At 28.2% G+C, this 18,662-nt stretch overlaps 1 protein-coding gene across 1 annotated transcript in view; it reads right to left on the bottom strand.

Moving 5' to 3' along the window:
• Positions 1–18,662, bottom strand: part of LOC111614584 — a gene marked incomplete at its 3' end in the record, with an annotated part of 119,178 nt that overhangs the window by 59,839 nt on the left and 40,677 nt on the right. Inside the window, exons 7-10 of the mRNA XM_023355955.1 lie at positions 16,674–16,856; positions 15,765–15,896; positions 7,958–8,143; positions 6,021–6,152 (exon numbers count right to left, since the gene is read on the bottom strand). Coding sequence (XP_023211723.1) covers positions 6,021–6,152; positions 7,958–8,143; positions 15,765–15,896; positions 16,674–16,856 — 633 coding nt within the window. The remainder of the gene's footprint in view (positions 1–6,020; positions 6,153–7,957; positions 8,144–15,764; positions 15,897–16,673; positions 16,857–18,662) is intronic.

Consider the following 18,662-nt stretch of genomic DNA (forward strand, 5'->3'; position numbering starts at 1 on the left):
ACAAGGGGGAATTATTCTTAATCTAAAACATTACTGTAAGTGGCCTGATGTTATTAATTAATCTTAACAAGTAAACAATAATATAATTAATCAAATTGTATGACATTATTTAATACATTAACAATTTGAGAAAAAAAGTTAACAATTTTATACATATTTATTCATGATAGATCACTTAAAATAGCTCTATAGTTTATCCCTTTATTTATAGAAATTATTTCTAAAGTTTGAAGTTTTTGTTGATAGTCTTTTAAAGCCATGCAGTCACAGAGTAAGTGAATTGCAGAAAAATTGTTGGAGCCACACCAATAATAAGCTCTTGAAAAATCAATATAGGTATTATTTATTATTAATGAATATTGATTAAGTCTTAACTGAATTAAAATTTGTTTAGCGTTTATAGATGAGTTCATTTTAATAATATTCGATTGTGTGGGAAAATTTAATATATGTAGATACCAAGGTCGATATGTTGAGTTCAGAATTGAATTTTGGTCTTCAATCATTGAATGTAAAAACACTGATTCCATCATCATAGTATAAGCTTGTCTCCAGTTATCCATCAAATTATCAAATAATGTACTTGATATTCCAAATGATTGTAAAACTTTGTTAAACTTATAACACCATGTTGTTTATTAACATTATCATTTTTCATTTGAGTATTCATAACATAAAATAAGAATTTAACATTATCATCTTTTGTATTTAGTAGTCAATAATAAAATTTTATTAATCTTTTCAAAAAGAATGGAAATAGTTGATATCTGTTAGTTTCTGATCGTATAGCATATACTAGAACTGTGTGTTCAAATTTATATAATTTACGTAAGAATATAATATGATATTTTTCCAAATTATAAAATAGATCAATGGCCCAAATTGAACTGGCATAATAATTGAGTTAAACATTCTCATATGCAATTTTAAATTTTAAATTTTTAAACTTGCACTTAAATAAAGAGTATTATTAATTAATTAATTGATTTTTACATTAAGATGTTTCAAATGCATCTGGAATTTACCATTCCAGTTAAAAATCGTACCTAGATATTTTATATTATGAACTAATTCAAAAGGTTGACCATTTAAATAAAAAGCTTTCTCTTGTTAGATAATTTGATATTATTTCTGAAAATAATTATTTTAAATTTAGCAATATTTATTGATAGGAATATAGAGTTCAAGTAATCATTTATTTTAATGAGCTTGTGTTGTAGAGTTATCTTGGTCGCGGCCAATAAAACCAGATCATCCACATATAAAATATAATGAAATGTTCTACCATGTATAAATATATATTTATTCCTTCTGAGTCATTTAAAAACAAGTTGTCAATGTCATTAATATAAAAGTTGAACAGATATGGTAAAAGTGGGTCACCTTGTAAGATTCCTCTATTTATAATTAATTCAAGATGTAATTTATTTCCATATGCAATATTGATTTTGTATGCAGAAAAAAGCTTCATGATTATATCAGCAAATTTATTACCAGCCCTAATATTTTTAATTTATTAACCAGAGCAGGAACATATACAGAATTGAAGGTCTTAGCTATATCAATAAATGCTGCATAAATTTTTCTTAGTTTTTTTATTACATAAGTTTGAATTAATGAAGTTAACAGGAATATGGCCAATTTGGTGCCCTTAGTTTTTACAAATGCAAATTGCTACATTGAATTTAAGTTTTGATTTATAGTCCATTTTTGAAAACATGCTGAAGTATGGATGTGAAACATTTTCTTATAGTAGATAAAAGTGCAATAGTTCGATAATTTTCTGGTTATAGTCTGTTTCCTTTTTTATAAATCATTAATGTGAGATCAGCCAAGGGTATAGGTAGATTCCCTATATCACTTACTGGCCACGATCGTGAGATCGGTTCTCTAAACTTTCATAGGAGAGCGATAACCGCTAGTTGATCCGAACTGCAAAGTTCAGATGCTCGTCAGGACTGACACCAGTTTTTCAATTAAGTTCTGCGGACAAACACGCGTATGAGATCTGATTCGGTCACACAAACACAAGACATTTTTAATTGAAACCAAAATAATAAATTTAATAAAACAAGAAAACAAATCATACAAAATGTGGATAAACGAGAGACAAAACTACTACAAATATTATACACATCGGGAGATCGCTAAGCTTATATTATACCCTATTCGCGATCGAGAGAGAGAGCTCACAAAATTGTTAAAAAACATACAACCTGATTCAGTTGTCGTTCGTCTTCTTCTCTGTAGATAGGTCACTTTGGAGATAAAGTTCATTTACTTCTTTGTATGGGAGATCGATATGTGCACAAATATAAAAGTATCACTTCTACGTGCAGACTCGGGACTTAGTCTATGTGACTCGTTTAAGGGCGTTGGTCATCATGAGGAAAACTGTGTGGAGTTTGACGCTTTCGGGTCGGTCGAAGAACTCCGTCGCTGAACTCCTCAAATTCGGCCAAATTTCCCTTATATCTCAAGAATTTCGACCAATCATCTGCTTGAAATTCGTTCATGTGAACGGATGAAAAGGGGAATCAAGAGGGGTAGATAGTTCCCATCTGAGCGAGATTTTTAACGGATAAGGGAAAAACAAAGGATGTACGGACTTCCCTTAAAGGAAGTTACATCTGTTATCTATCTTTTCCCACATCCAAAACACTAGTTTTCCACAAAAATGAAGTAATATTTTGTGTCAATATTTAAACATATTTAATAAAAATTATTAAATTAGACCCAGGGCCTTTCAGGTCTCACATTAATAACTTAACAGAGTTTCATGATGGTGGGAAGATTAAAGAATCATAAAAATAATTAAATATACCAAGAAGTAAATGCTTCCCAGACAGAGGTAAGAATTTTATAAATTTATTAGTAATTAAATCTGTCCTGGCACTGATTTTATTTTTAATTTTCGAATTGAATATTCCAATTCATCATACGTTAATACTGGGTCCAGAATATCATTCATCTGAGATGTTTGATGTTTAATTAAATAGTAAGTTTTCTATGCTCGAAAATCTGTTGAAATATTGAGACCATATAGAAAAATCTATATCCAGTTGTCAGAGTGAATTTTTCTCAAATTATTAATTGTTGACCAAAATAATTGATTATTTTTATTTATTAACATTCTCTGTTGTAAATTTTTAAAATAATTTGACTTTTTAACTTTTAATAAATTAAAATATGATGTTTTTATTTGTTTATAATATTTAAGTGATTCAGTTGAATTATCTTTTCTAAATTGTATAAAACTTTATTCTTCTGCATTTTTAGTTTATAACAATTCAGATCGAACCATGGCTTCTTAAATTTATGTATTCTATTATATTTTGAATTACATATTTGTATAAATTCTTTGATTACCAATTCAAATCGAAAATAATTTTCAATTCCCACTGGTGGACCATAATTCAATAAATATTTAATTCTTTCACCAATCAAAAGTTGATACTGTTGAAAATTATAATGAATTTGCTGGTGTGATTTTGATTCCTTCTTAATTTGTTAATTTTTTACTATTTGAATTGACATTCTTATAGGGAAATGGTCAAAAAGGTCATTGTTTAATACCTGAATCTCTGTACATAAGTCTGTGAACAACTCAGAACATATTATTAGATCAATTGTTGAACATCCTGCATTAGTTAAGCAGGTAAATTTGGCTAGAAAATCATTTTTTAATCTACTATTCAATATGTATATAGTTGTAATTGATCCATATATTCAAGCAGCTGAATATCTAGTTTGTTATATTTTTTATCTTTTGATTTATGGGTTTTTTTGAATCAATAAATTAGGACCCCTGTATTCTGTATCCATTTGTTGGGCTATTCTGGCATTAAAATCTCCAATTATTATAACATAAGGAGTAAGATTAATCCATTTTTCAATAGTTTTGAATACTTCCTTTAAAATCTGGAGTTGATCCGATGGAATATACACTAATATAATAACAATTAATAACTTTTTTTCAGCAACTGAAAATCTGGACTCATAATTTGAATTAAGGCTGCTATATAATCATCTGCTTTCTGCGAAAACTGTATTTCACCCAATTTTTTTCTTAATAAATAAAGTTAAACCACCAAATGGACGACTGAGGCCATTCGGTTTATGTGCCACCGTTGAAATTATATTAAATTTGTTATTATTTTTTGAAAATCCACCATTTATTGAGGTCAACCGTATTTCCATTAAACCCATAATGTTGGAATCATTTAACATGTATTTAAATTCAATTTTATCAATTTCTTTTCAATAAACCATTACAGTTCCAATTTATTATTTTTAACTGAGGTATATTCTGAGTTTTACTGCTATCAACTTCATTACTTATTATATTCAAAGATTGGGAGTAAATTGAATTATTTATGAAGTATATGCTAAAAAATCCTCTGCATAAACCAATTGTTTTAATAAAAAAACTATAAGTAACTTTTTTCTGTTTAATTAGTAGAAAATCATCTCGTAGTTTAACTTGTACATTACGACTCTTTAAATCAATATAATAAGGTANTTGCCTGGAAGAGCTATGTAAGAGGCATGTCTTGTCAAATTCCATAACAATGTCAGTGTCGGAGGTGTAGATAGCCAATGCCATATTGGCCAGTCCTTTCATGATGGACGTCTGATGTTCTTTAAGGCTAGTGCTTAAAGGGCACATTGTAGCACCTATGTATTCTAAGTGGCAGCTAGATCTATATATGATCTTTGACAGGGATAGTATAGATCCTGGTTGGAGGTGCATGTCTGGACAGAGCATTGCAGAGAAGGAAGTAAATTGAAGGACTTCTATGAAAGGGTAAACAAAAGTTTATTTTTCTTGGATACTTCCCTGTAAAGGGAGGCTAGCTTCCTGTTGTAGTGACGGTCCTATAAACTGTGTACAGAGCACCTTCTCGAAACCTTCTCGTTGGCACCTTTATTAAATTGGCGCCTATGACGGGGACCACATTGGCCATACCCTATTCTATTCTATTCTAATAAAAGACAAGAGGGGCTATCTGCAATTTAGTGCAAACTTTACCCCTGTATGAATAGGAAGGAAGAGTAAAAGAAAGTAAGAGTTAGAGAGCAGAGGAAATAAAGGAAGATAGGAAAGTGTGAAATAAGCAACCATAAGGCCCCCACAGGACCCCATGGGCGCCCGCATCGCCTTTATTAAAACAATATTTACAGAGGAATACAAATAGTTAACAGTAACATTTTTACATACAGATGCAATTAACATTGGCCATACCCTAGTTACGGCTCTGGTACAGAGTATGATTTATTGGTGAGGAGGAAGTGGCAGAGGAAAGACAATGTATAAGGCCTTTAGTAGTATGTGGGGAGTAGCCATACTGAGTTGCATACTAGGTGATTGTAAGAAGCTCTGTATTTCTGTTATGTGTCCAATGAATGGGTGAAGGTCCTGAACTTGGTCATCTTGAATGTGAAGGGATCATGGAAAGAGGCAAGAATGAAAGTTGGATGGTGTATATGTTTTCTATAAACCTGAGTTATGCTTCCTTTGGATGAGGAAAGCTGGAGATCCAGGAAATGAATAGTTTGATTGTTGTCTTGTTCAAGGCAGAGCCAAAGACCATAAGTGTTGTTATTGATTTTTTTACAGGAATTCTTGGATACAGGATTTGTTCTTCCAGATTATGAGAATATTGTCGCCATACATGCATATAGCAGAATGTGGTTGATGAAGGTGGGAAGGACAGCAGTCTCAAGCTGGAAAATGTTTTTTGTTGGAAATGGCAAAACAATTAATGATTATTTTGCTACTTCATCTTTCTCCAGATTTAATTTTATTTGAGTTTATTTTCCATAAGTATAATATTTTATTTACAGTTTTAAAAAAAAACTGTATTAAAAAAAGGAATTAACTTTTTAATTTTAAGAACACCAGAAATAAATAATAATTAAAATTTAAATATAAAAATTAAATAGCTTATTCTAATAATTTTATATAAATGTTAAAATTAACAAACAATACTTTAATAATTAAAAACAGATTATCTTACAGAAAAGAACTGCAACATGCTCATGTGTATCAATAAGAGTATCAGTCATTTTGTCTGTGACATCTTCAATTTCATCTGAAGTCATTTGTTTAACAAGCCACTTCAAAACCTCATCTTCATTTTTTAAATCTCCTAATATATTTTAAAAGAATCTTATATACTATTTCAATCTTGTTATATATCTCAATAATATAAACCACTATTCAAAAATTATTTCCAATAAATATTTCTAAATGATGATTCTCAAACACATAAATTTAAGTCTGATATAATTTCATAGAAATTATATCAGACCTTATGGTTAGCTTATTACTACTATTAAATAACTACCCACAAATTTATAATATAATGGTAGCATTCTTGAACAATCTAAATTTTGCTGAAATTTTTTCCAATTGAGTGATGTAAATAAGTAATATGTAATGATAATGTACAAGAAAGTAAATTTTTTTATTTTTAAATTAATTAAATTAATTAATTAGTTCTACTTTACAAATTACACATTGATATACCCTGTATCGATGTGTAATTTGTAAAGTAGAACTTAACTAAGTCTACTAGTTGGTCTTTCTTTTATTTGTAAATATAAAAAACATAAAATATATCACATTTATGTAAAAGTAAGGTTCAATGTTGGAATTGTTTATCAAAATTAAAAACTTGCTCCTCAGATGTATGTAAATTTCATATTGGTGAAGCCTACTTTTGAATTCATTGTTGGAAAAGTATATTCTGAGTCTCACTAGTAAATGTGGTATAATTGTAAAACTTAAGGCAGATATATGAAACTGCATTGCTCTTATACATGTGTACACCTTTCAAGTTTGTAAAGAACCTAATGTTGGCTGATGAGGGGAGGTGCCCAAAACGTGTAGTTATACTCGTATCAACTGAATAAAGATGAAAAACACACCAAGTGCTTAAATAGCAGCACGGTTTTGTGTTTGAGAATCATCATTAATTATAATTATTAAATTTAGCAAGTGATGGCACCTAACACCTTTCTCTATTGCCAAATTACATAGCATTTAATTATTAATAATAATAGGAATATAGCCAAAATAATCTGGCAATCATTTGGCCTTAATATATAACTAGTGGGTTATAGCTGTTGATATTGGTTATGACTAATTAAGATTCTTGGAAATGCTATAGAACTAAACAACAACTTCCCAAGAGACATTTCTTAACCTATACATATCATTATTTTTGCTTGATATTTAAATTAATTAAAGTATAAAGCAAGAACAATAAATTACATTTTCAAAATTTATAATTCCATATAATGTATTATAAAAAACTAAAAATTCACAATAATCTTCATTACCTATATTTATCTCACTTATAAGAGACTTAAAAAGTTGTTATTTGTCATTTGTTTATCATTAAAAAAAACAAAATTAGGAATAGTTTCATTAACAAAATGAATCTGTTTCTATTTATAGACTAAAGAAGTAATGAAGATCATTATTTTAATTAAAATAAAAGCAGTTTAATTAGACAAATTTTAAAACTTAAAAATCTGTAACATTTTAACTATTATATTCAGTTCATTTTTATCACCACATTCTAAATGCACATCTCTAAACTAACAAATAATACAGTATTTTTAGAAATATTTAACGAGTCTAAAGGTAAACAAGAAAATATTTTATTAAATTATTCTATACAATATTTTTAATAACAAAGAAAGAAATTATTGTATATCTATTTAACAAATGGATAGTAATTAAAAAAAATTTATTGTCAGATATAAAAATTATTAAAAAATTTTTCTCTCCAATGTCCTTAATATGTATACTTCATTGCTTTATTAGAGACCAAAAAAAAAAGGTAAACTAAGAGAGATTTTCATGTTTTTTTATTCCAAAAAATAAAAAATAATGAATTATTATGTTAAGTTTAAGTTAAAATTTAATAAATCAATATTTTATTACCTTGATAAATAAAAGGAATTTGGTTTTCAAAATATACAAGAATTGGAAGTTCATCATCAATACCGTATTCTCTGGCAACTTCTTCATCATCAATCCTGACAAATAATAAGCCTTTATCATCAGCTTCATCATCAATATTTTCTAATTCCTTTAAAATTTCCTGTGATGTTGGATTATCTTTATCATCTGAAAAATATATTCCAGCTTAAATCTAAAATTTATTTTATATGATATTCAGATCTACTCTAATTTTATAAATAGTTAATAATGATGTAACAAAGATTCAGTTGTCATTTAATACTTGATCTATTGAAAAAAAATGTTCATAACATAATAGCCTAACATTTTTTATTTTATTACTTTGACATTCAATTATTTTAGATGCTACATATTTATTTTTGTATATAACTGTAAAGCAAAGAAATCTTCATTATTAATTCTTTAATTGCTTATTTTACCAAAACTGTAAAAAAAGTTTATGGAAAATCTTGTTTTTAATCTAAATAATTTATTCATTAAATAAATAGCATTTTGAAATCAATATATTTTATTTTAATATTTTCCTGAAAGCAACAAATAGCTTAATATTTAATAAATATCATCATCATCATCCATAATAAGGAAACCTTGTTACAAGGGGGAATTATTCTTAATCTAAAACATTACTGTAAGTGGCCTGATGTTATTAATTAATCTTAACAAGTAAACAATAATATAATTAATCAAATTGTATGACATTATTTAATACATTAACAATTTGAGAAAAAAAGTTAACAATTTTATACATATTTATTCATGATAGATCACTTAAAATAGCTCTATAGTTTATCCCTTTATTTATAGAAATTATTTCTAAAGTTTGAAGTTTTTGTTGATAGTCTTTTAAAGCCATGCAGTCACAGAGTAAGTGAATTGCAGAAAAATTGTTGGAGCCACACCAATAATAAGCTCTTGAAAAATCAATATAGGTATTATTTATTATTAATGAATATTGATTAAGTCTTAACTGAATTAAAATTTGTTTAGCGTTTATAGATGAGTTCATTTTAATAATATTCGATTGTGTGGGAAAATTTAATATATGTAGATACCAAGGTCGATATGTTGAGTTCAGAATTGAATTTTGGTCTTCAATCATTGAATGTAAAAACACTGATTCCATCATCATAGTATAAGCTTGTCTCCAGTTATCCATCAAATTATCAAATAATGTACTTGATATTCCAAATGATTGTAAAACTTTGTTAAACTTATAACACCATGTTGTTTATTAACATTATCATTTTTCATTTGAGTATTCATAACATAAAATAAGAATTTAACATTATCATCTTTTGTATTTAGTAGTCAATAATAAAATTTTATTAATCTTTTCAAAAAGAATGGAAATAGTTGATATCTGTTAGTTTCTGATCGTATAGCATATACTAGAACTGTGTGTTCAAATTTATATAATTTACGTAAGAATATAATATGATATTTTTCCAAATTATAAAATAGATCAATGGCCCAAATTGAACTGGCATAATAATTGAGTTAAACATTCTCATATGCAATTTTAAATTTTAAATTTTTAAACTTGCACTTAAATAAAGAGTATTATTAATTAATTAATTGATTTTTACATTAAGATGTTTCAAATGCATCTGGAATTTACCATTCCAGTTAAAAATCGTACCTAGATATTTTATATTATGAACTAATTCAAAAGGTTGACCATTTAAATAAAAAGCTTTCTCTTGTTAGATAATTTGATATTATTTCTGAAAATAATTATTTTAAATTTAGCAATATTTATTGATAGGAATATAGAGTTCAAGTAATCATTTATTTTAATGAGCTTGTGTTGTAGAGTTATCTTGGTCGCGGCCAATAAAACCAGATCATCCACATATAAAATATAATGAAATGTTCTACCATGTATAAATATATATTTATTCCTTCTGAGTCATTTAAAAACAAGTTGTCAATGTCATTAATATAAAAGTTGAACAGATATGGTAAAAGTGGGTCACCTTGTAAGATTCCTCTATTTATAATTAATTCAAGATGTAATTTATTTCCATATGCAATATTGATTTTGTATGCAGAAAAAAGCTTCATGATTATATCAGCAAATTTATTACCAGCCCTAATATTTTTAATTTATTAACCAGAGCAGGAACATATACAGAATTGAAGGTCTTAGCTATATCAATAAATGCTGCATAAATTTTTCTTAGTTTTTTTATTACATAAGTTTGAATTAATGAAGTTAACAGGAATATGGCCAATTTGGTGCCCTTAGTTTTTACAAATGCAAATTGCTACATTGAATTTAAGTTTTGATTTATAGTCCATTTTTGAAAACATGCTGAAGTATGGATGTGAAACATTTTCTTATAGTAGATAAAAGTGCAATAGTTCGATAATTTTCTGGTTATAGTCTGTTTCCTTTTTTATAAATCATTAATGTGAGATCAGCCAAGGGTATAGGTAGATTCCCTATATCACTTACTGGCCACGATCGTGAGATCGGTTCTCTAAACTTTCATAGGAGAGCGATAACCGCTAGTTGATCCGAACTGCAAAGTTCAGATGCTCGTCAGGACTGACACCAGTTTTTCAATTAAGTTCTGCGGACAAACACGCGTATGAGATCTGATTCGGTCACACAAACACAAGACATTTTTAATTGAAACCAAAATAATAAATTTAATAAAACAAGAAAACAAATCATACAAAATGTGGATAAACGAGAGACAAAACTACTACAAATATTATACACATCGGGAGATCGCTAAGCTTATATTATACCCTATTCGCGATCGAGAGAGAGAGCTCACAAAATTGTTAAAAAACATACAACCTGATTCAGTTGTCGTTCGTCTTCTTCTCTGTAGATAGGTCACTTTGGAGATAAAGTTCATTTACTTCTTTGTATGGGAGATCGATATGTGCACAAATATAAAAGTATCACTTCTACGTGCAGACTCGGGACTTAGTCTATGTGACTCGTTTAAGGGCGTTGGTCATCATGAGGAAAACTGTGTGGAGTTTGACGCTTTCGGGTCGGTCGAAGAACTCCGTCGCTGAACTCCTCAAATTCGGCCAAATTTCCCTTATATCTCAAGAATTTCGACCAATCATCTGCTTGAAATTCGTTCATGTGAACGGATGAAAAGGGGAATCAAGAGGGGTAGATAGTTCCCATCTGAGCGAGATTTTTAACGGATAAGGGAAAAACAAAGGATGTACGGACTTCCCTTAAAGGAAGTTACATCTGTTATCTATCTTTTCCCACATCCAAAACACTAGTTTTCCACAAAAATGAAGTAATATTTTGTGTCAATATTTAAACATATTTAATAAAAATTATTAAATTAGACCCAGGGCCTTTCAGGTCTCACATTAATAACTTAACAGAGTTTCATGATGGTGGGAAGATTAAAGAATCATAAAAATAATTAAATATACCAAGAAGTAAATGCTTCCCAGACAGAGGTAAGAATTTTATAAATTTATTAGTAATTAAATCTGTCCTGGCACTGATTTTATTTTTAATTTTCGAATTGAATATTCCAATTCATCATACGTTAATACTGGGTCCAGAATATCATTCATCTGAGATGTTTGATGTTTAAATATTAAGTTTTCTATGCTCGAAAATCTGTTGAAATATTGAGACCATATAGAAAAATCTATATCCAGTTGTCAGAGTGAATTTTTCTCAAATTATTAATTGTTGACCAAAATAATTGATTATTTTTATTTATTAACATTCTCTGTTGTAAATTTTTAAAATAATTTGACTTTTTAACTTTTAATAAATTAAAATATGATGTTTTTATTTGTTTATAATATTTAAGTGATTCAGTTGAATTATCTTTTCTAAATTGTATAAAACTTTATTCTTCTGCATTTTTAGTTTATAACAATTCAGATCGAACCATGGCTTCTTAAATTTATGTATTCTATTATATTTTGAATTACATATTTGTATAAATTCTTTGATTACCAATTCAAATCGAAAATAATTTTCAATTCCCACTGGTGGACCATAATTCAATAAATATTTAATTCTTTCACCAATCAAAAGTTGATACTGTTGAAAATTATAATGAATTTGCTGGTGTGATTTTGATTCCTTCTTAATTTGTTAATTTTTTACTATTTGAATTGACATTCTTATAGGGAAATGGTCAAAAAGGTCATTGTTTAATACCTGAATCTCTGTACATAAGTCTGTGAACAACTCAGAACATATTATTAGATCAATTGTTGAACATCCTGCATTAGTTAAGCAGGTAAATTTGGCTAGAAAATCATTTTTTAATCTACTATTCAATATGTATATAGTTGTAATTGATCCATATATTCAAGCAGCTGAATATCTAGTTTGTTATATTTTTTATCTTTTGATTTATGGGTTTTTTTGAATCAATAAATTAGGACCCCTGTATTCTGTATCCATTTGTTGGGCTATTCTGGCATTAAAATCTCCAATTATTATAACATAAGGAGTAAGATTAATCCATTTTTCAATAGTTTTGAATACTTCCTTTAAAATCTGGAGTTGATCTGGTGGAATATACACTACTATAATAACAATTAATCTTTTTTTCAGCAACTGGAAATCTAAACTCATAATTTGAATTAAGGCTGCTATATAATTATCTGTTTTTTGCAAAAACTTTATTTCACCCATTTTTTTCTTAACAAATAAAGTTAAACCACCAAATGGACAACCGGGGACAATTGGTTTATGCGCCGCTGTCAAAATTATATTAAATTCATTATTATTTTTTGAAAATCCATCATTTATTGAGGTCAACCATGTTTCCGTTAGACCCATTATATCGGAATCATGTAACAGGTATTTAAATTCAATTTTATCAATTTTTTTTAAATAAACCATTATAGTTCCAATTTATTATTTTTAACTGAGGTATATCCTGAGTTTTACTGCTATAAACTTCGTTATTTATTATATTAAAAGATTGGAAGCAAATTGAATTATTTATGAAGTATATTCTAAAAAATCCTCTGCATAAACCAATTGTTTTAATAAAAAACTATAAGTAACTTTTTTCTGTTTAATTAATAGAAAATCATCTCTTAGTTTAACTTGTACATTACAACTCTTTAAATCAATATAATAAGGTAATAAAGCCTTTCTTCTCATTCTAGAACCAATAACCAGATCAGCTGATATATTTAAGTTTTGCCATGGACCCAATAACTTGTTTTTGCTTTCCAAAGGCCAACATAATATTATTACACAATTGAACCGATTTTAAAGTTAAACATTTAATATTAATTTTTGAGTTGGGGAATTTATTAATTAATTTTATATCTTTGTCCATTTTGGAAGAAATTTTCAATGTATGATTCAAAAAATTCAGTATATCTTCATTATTATCAGAAAAAATTTTTGAATAATCATATATTATTAAATTATTATTGTTTAATTTGTTATGCAGTGTGTCAATATTAAATTGAAGTAACTCTTTCTCAATTCTTAGTTTAGTAAGTTCGGATTCAAAGTTTTTCATTACTGACCTTAATAGAGTGAAGATGACCCGTAAAAGCACTTATTTCATTATGGATAGTACTAATTTCTTTACAAATAAGAGTAAATTGATTTTCTATTTTTTCCTTACTTAAAGTAATAAGTTCAACAATCTTCATCCAAAGGACTGTAGTTGTAGGGTCCAAAGATTTCAGATTTGAAGTTACAGACTTAAAATTTAAAGTAAGGTTGTGTAAAGTGAAAACCTTTAAAGTAATTTAAAAGTTTTCACTTACCGAAGTTGTCAGTTTTCCTCTTCGTACTTGAGTATATTCCATAATCAAATTATTTTCATCTTCTAAAGATTTTAAATTAAGTGAAGATTGTGTAATATGGTTGATTAGAGGTCTACCTCTTTTCGTTGAAGATTTTTGGAGAGATCCAAGATTTGGTTCAATTCCAGCCATTAGTAACAATAAGTGAATAATATTTGGATTAAACATTATATAAACGAAAACCAGAAAATCAAAATAAAACAGATAATGTCCTATGAACTCAGGTGTAAGCAAAAAGTCACCGTTTGCCATGACAATCAGAGTGCCCCCGTATTTAATAAATATAAAAATTTAATTTTCACTATAAAACAGTATTTTAAAACAAAAACAACTAAGTTCAGTTCAATTTATTATTAATAAATAAATATTAAATAATTCCTAAGCAATTATTAGCCTTAATTATATACCAAGAATCTTGCAGTTAAGAATTGGCTATTAAAAAATAATGTTTTAGGAAATGCTGTGTTTTTGAATTCTATGAGGATTAAAAGTTCTTTCCTTTTATTCATATCCATCATGGATTATTCAGGGACATAGAAGATAACTAGAGCCATCCATGAAAATTTCTGAATATTCAATTCAGATCCAAACTAAGATCTACCATTAATTAACAGGCTTATAACTTTTCCATGTCGGCTAGTCATTTATCAATGAAATGTTGGTTAAGATTTACTAAATTTTCTAATGGTAACACTGAAAACTGTGAACTGACTTATTGTAAAAAAATCACTTCTCAAAGTTTTTTTTCATAATAAACTATGATCTGAAAATCATCCAAAAGGTTGAGTGCAAGTTATTTTGGCTTAAAGAACAAGATTGTGGAGCCTGTTCTTTTATGTACTTTATATTAAGCTCCTAAAAAGTGCATTAGCTACTTATCTTGCATTATATGAGCCTCTTGTAATACAAGATCTTATTTTATGATGATTCCCCTTTTTGTGATCTTTCTTTGCATATCACTAATTATTATTTATTTTCTTTTCAGAAATTTATATTCAAATATATTCTGTGTTAGCTAATTCTAAATTTTTATTGTCAAAAGACCCATACAAAATGGCTAAGGTTGAATTTGTAATTTTGAATACTTTATTATAACCACAGTATGGAATACATTTTGTGTCAATGTGTGGTTGAAGATGAATGGAATGATGATGACGATGATGATGAAAAACACTGGGAAAAAAGTAGTTTTGGTTTTGACAGAAATGCCTAATGATTCACTTACAGAATGCTTAAATAGTAGCCTGTTGATTCACTTGGTAGTGATGAAATTCAATTCTGGGTTAATACAATCAAAATATATTTTAAATTATTATTTAGAAACAAGAGTGAGAATCAAAACTTCTAAAATTCTATGAATTGGAATTGGAGTCAAGGGTTTGGTCTACTGACTCTGCAGCCTGTTAAAGAGAACTGTCTGCTCTAAACAGCATGAGAAGAAAATAGAATGCTAAATGCTGTAAAGCAGTTTTCTGAAGCCTTACTGTTTGTTTGTTTATTTTTTATTGATTATTATTATTAAAAATTCACAAAGCATTTATCCTTATTATTTCCCTCAATATGGATATTTTCAACAGTGAGCATTGTAAATATTATTATTTACAGATTTATATTTATAAAGCTTTATACTGACAAAATATTAAATAAAGTAAAAAATTTAACAAATTTCTAAACAAATTTGAAAATTATTTAATAAAATAACTTTTTTTATGAATACTTTTTGGTATTAATCTACTACAAATTAAACATATTTACATTTGTGAAAATGTAATCTCATAAAATAGTATAATTTCCAAACATTGGAAAAGATCATCAAATATCAAAAATTTAACCACTATAAATTGTCAAATTTCTTTCCATGATACTATATTATTACTTGAAATTAATAATATAAAATTTAAATAGTTTATTAATTGGAATGTATGAAAAATAAAATTAAATATTTTTTTTAAAAGAAAACAATAATAATAAAATGGCTTACAGAAAAATACAGCTAAATATTCAGTTTTTTCAATCATCTGATCTAAAACTTTATCTGTAATATCTTCTATTTCATCTGCATTTTTCTGATGAATCAGCCATTCCAGAACTTCATCTTCATCTGTTAAGTCACCTATAAAAGATATTGAAATTTTGATTTAAAAAAATGTTTCACATTTTCATTGCTGACAAATTCTATGATTTACTAATCATTAGTATTTTTGAACATACTAAATATAAAACAAGCAATTATTTATTGTGATTTCATCACAATACCAAGCTGTAATTTTTAATCATATTTTCAATTTATTTTATTTAAAATATATGCTCTCCATCTCAAATTAGTAGTGTCTTGCCCTTGTACTGTACATCACACTTTTCATTATAACAACACAGTCATGCCAGTCATCTATGTAATTCTGTTCTGGGAACAATTTTTGAATTAAAATCATGTGACTTTCAGTCTAGACCAAAAATTCATGTACAGTTAATTGGGCTTCCTGCCCCTAAGCTTTCCATATTTGGTCTTGACTTTCATCTATCTAACACTGTTCTAGAGATTAAGGAAGGACAGACAACAGTGGGAATTTATAGGTTTGCAATTTGAAAATTGTAGGACAAACAGCATAAACAGTAAACTATATTGATAGTAATTATTCATTATCATTACTATATGCAAATGTTAATTACTAAATATTTATTAAAAAGAATGACTGATTAAAACATTAAAGAATTATAATTGACATGTTGCCAATAACATTTATTAAATTTTGTTGGAAATGTATCAATTATAATTTTATATTAATAACATGTTATAATGTTAAATTATATTCAATACTGTATATGTTAATGTAATATAAATGTAAATATTTTAAATTTATATTATATTAACACAAATTTAAAACATTACCTTCATAAAAATAGGGTATTTTGTTTTCAAAATAAACAAGCATTGGTAAATCTTCAATCCCGTATTCGTCAGCCACTTTTCTATCGTCAATTTTTACAAATGGAATTTTATTTTCATCAGCATCATCATCAATATTTTCAAGTTCTTTCAAAGCATTCCGGCAATCATCATCATGTTCGTCAACTATAAAAAGTAGAATCTTATAATATAATCAAGATGGGTTGATAATAATGATAATAATAATAAGTGCAAAATCCAAAAGATTAGGAGTTGAAAGTTGAAATTTGGTACACAGTAAGAGTACATCACAAAAATGTACACTAAAAAGGGATTTTTCGAAATTCCCCCTCCCCGCAAAGAAGAGGGAGAGGATTAAGGCTTATCCTAAAGAAATTAGTTTCTACTGTACTATTTTAGATGCAATTTTTTATCTTTAACTGCATTTTAGTAGGGTACATCATGAGAATGCACCGTAATAAGAAATTTTTGGAAATCCCTGCAGGGGAGAGGTAGAGGGTTAAGGATTACCTTGAAGAACTTAGTTTCTATTGTACTATTTTAGATGCGGTTTTTTGCATTTTTGACTGCGTTTTAGTAGGGTATGCCATGAGAATGCACATTAAGAAGGGATTTTTGGAAATTCCACCCCAAGGGAAGAGGAGGAGATAGTTTTAGTCAGTATAAAATGTAAATAATAAAGAAGGAAAGTAAATAGTGGCACATATTGTAAACATTTTGGCAATTAATAAATATTTGAATCATTTCCACTTTTCGGATAACTCAAAAACAATATATTTAAAATAAACGAATTTGAATAAACATTCAAATTCATTCCAAATTCCAAAAATTCAAAATATTGAATTCAAAATATAATAATATCAAAAGCGCTCAGCAACTAAATAATAAGAAACAAAACACCTTTTTTTGCCGAGAAATAAATATAATTCAAAAAAACAAATGTTTTCAGCCTAGTTAATAGGCCATCTTCAGGTCGAAAAAATGGAACGTAAATGTTCCATAAACAGAACATAAAAATAATTNCTGTGCCACTAGGCTATCATCATCAAGGTGTGAGGATAAATATTCGTGCAGCCTTTTTTCTAATATAAAGGTGGGTCCTCTGCATTTCTCTACAACTGACCTTAACTCCATTCCGGTCTTGTGGGTTTTAGCGAAAGCAAACAATCTTGGAGTTCCGGGCCGTGGGTTCCAGCATTTCTTGAGAAAAGGTAAAACAGCAGAAAGTCCCGAGCGCTCCAGCCTCCTGACTCTTCTGTCCAACATTCCAACTATCTTGTTGCCAACAATTTCACATTCCGTCTTTTTGATGTAACTATGCAACTCCTTGTTATAATTATGCCTTCTCATGATAACCAAATGCTTAGTCTTGTCTGCTCTTGTCAACACAAGATCATTAATCCTTAACCACTCCTTCGTGAGCCAAATGTCCCTACTAGTAATACCATCCGTCCTGTTCTTCGGCCGTTTGTTAATGACCGCTTTCCATCTAAAATATTCCTTTTCTAATGCATCCAGTCCAACAATCCCTCTCTCAATCTCCTGTACTGACGTTTCCCAACCACCTACTTCAGTGGGGACAAAGTTCGGGCCTTTCTCCAGAACCTGCTTGATTTTCTTTGGTATTACTATCTGGTCCCATACATAGAAAGTACTAAGGTTCTTCCTATTATCTCTTCTTACTTGCTTATGAATAATCCATTTCAACTTTTTGACATACTGCTTATTGGAACTCCTACAAACAGCTTCCGCCAATTCCACCACCCTTTTATTGATATCAATCAGTTTGGCCGGATCTTCATTATATATGGTGTCCTCCAAGCGAATAAGCTCACTCAATATCCCATACTTTTTGTTTTTTGCTATTCTAATAGACTTTTTGAGGCACGCCATACAGAACCTACTTTTTAGAGAACGGCATTCCTTAGGGATGCTAATTCGGTAAATCGACATGGGATACACCTTATTATT

This window comes from Centruroides sculpturatus, unplaced genomic scaffold (assembly GCF_000671375.1).
Source record: "Centruroides sculpturatus isolate CEXI.00-Female unplaced genomic scaffold, Cexi_2.0 scaffold1793, whole genome shotgun sequence".
Lineage (NCBI taxonomy): Eukaryota > Metazoa > Arthropoda > Arachnida > Scorpiones > Buthidae > Centruroides > Centruroides sculpturatus.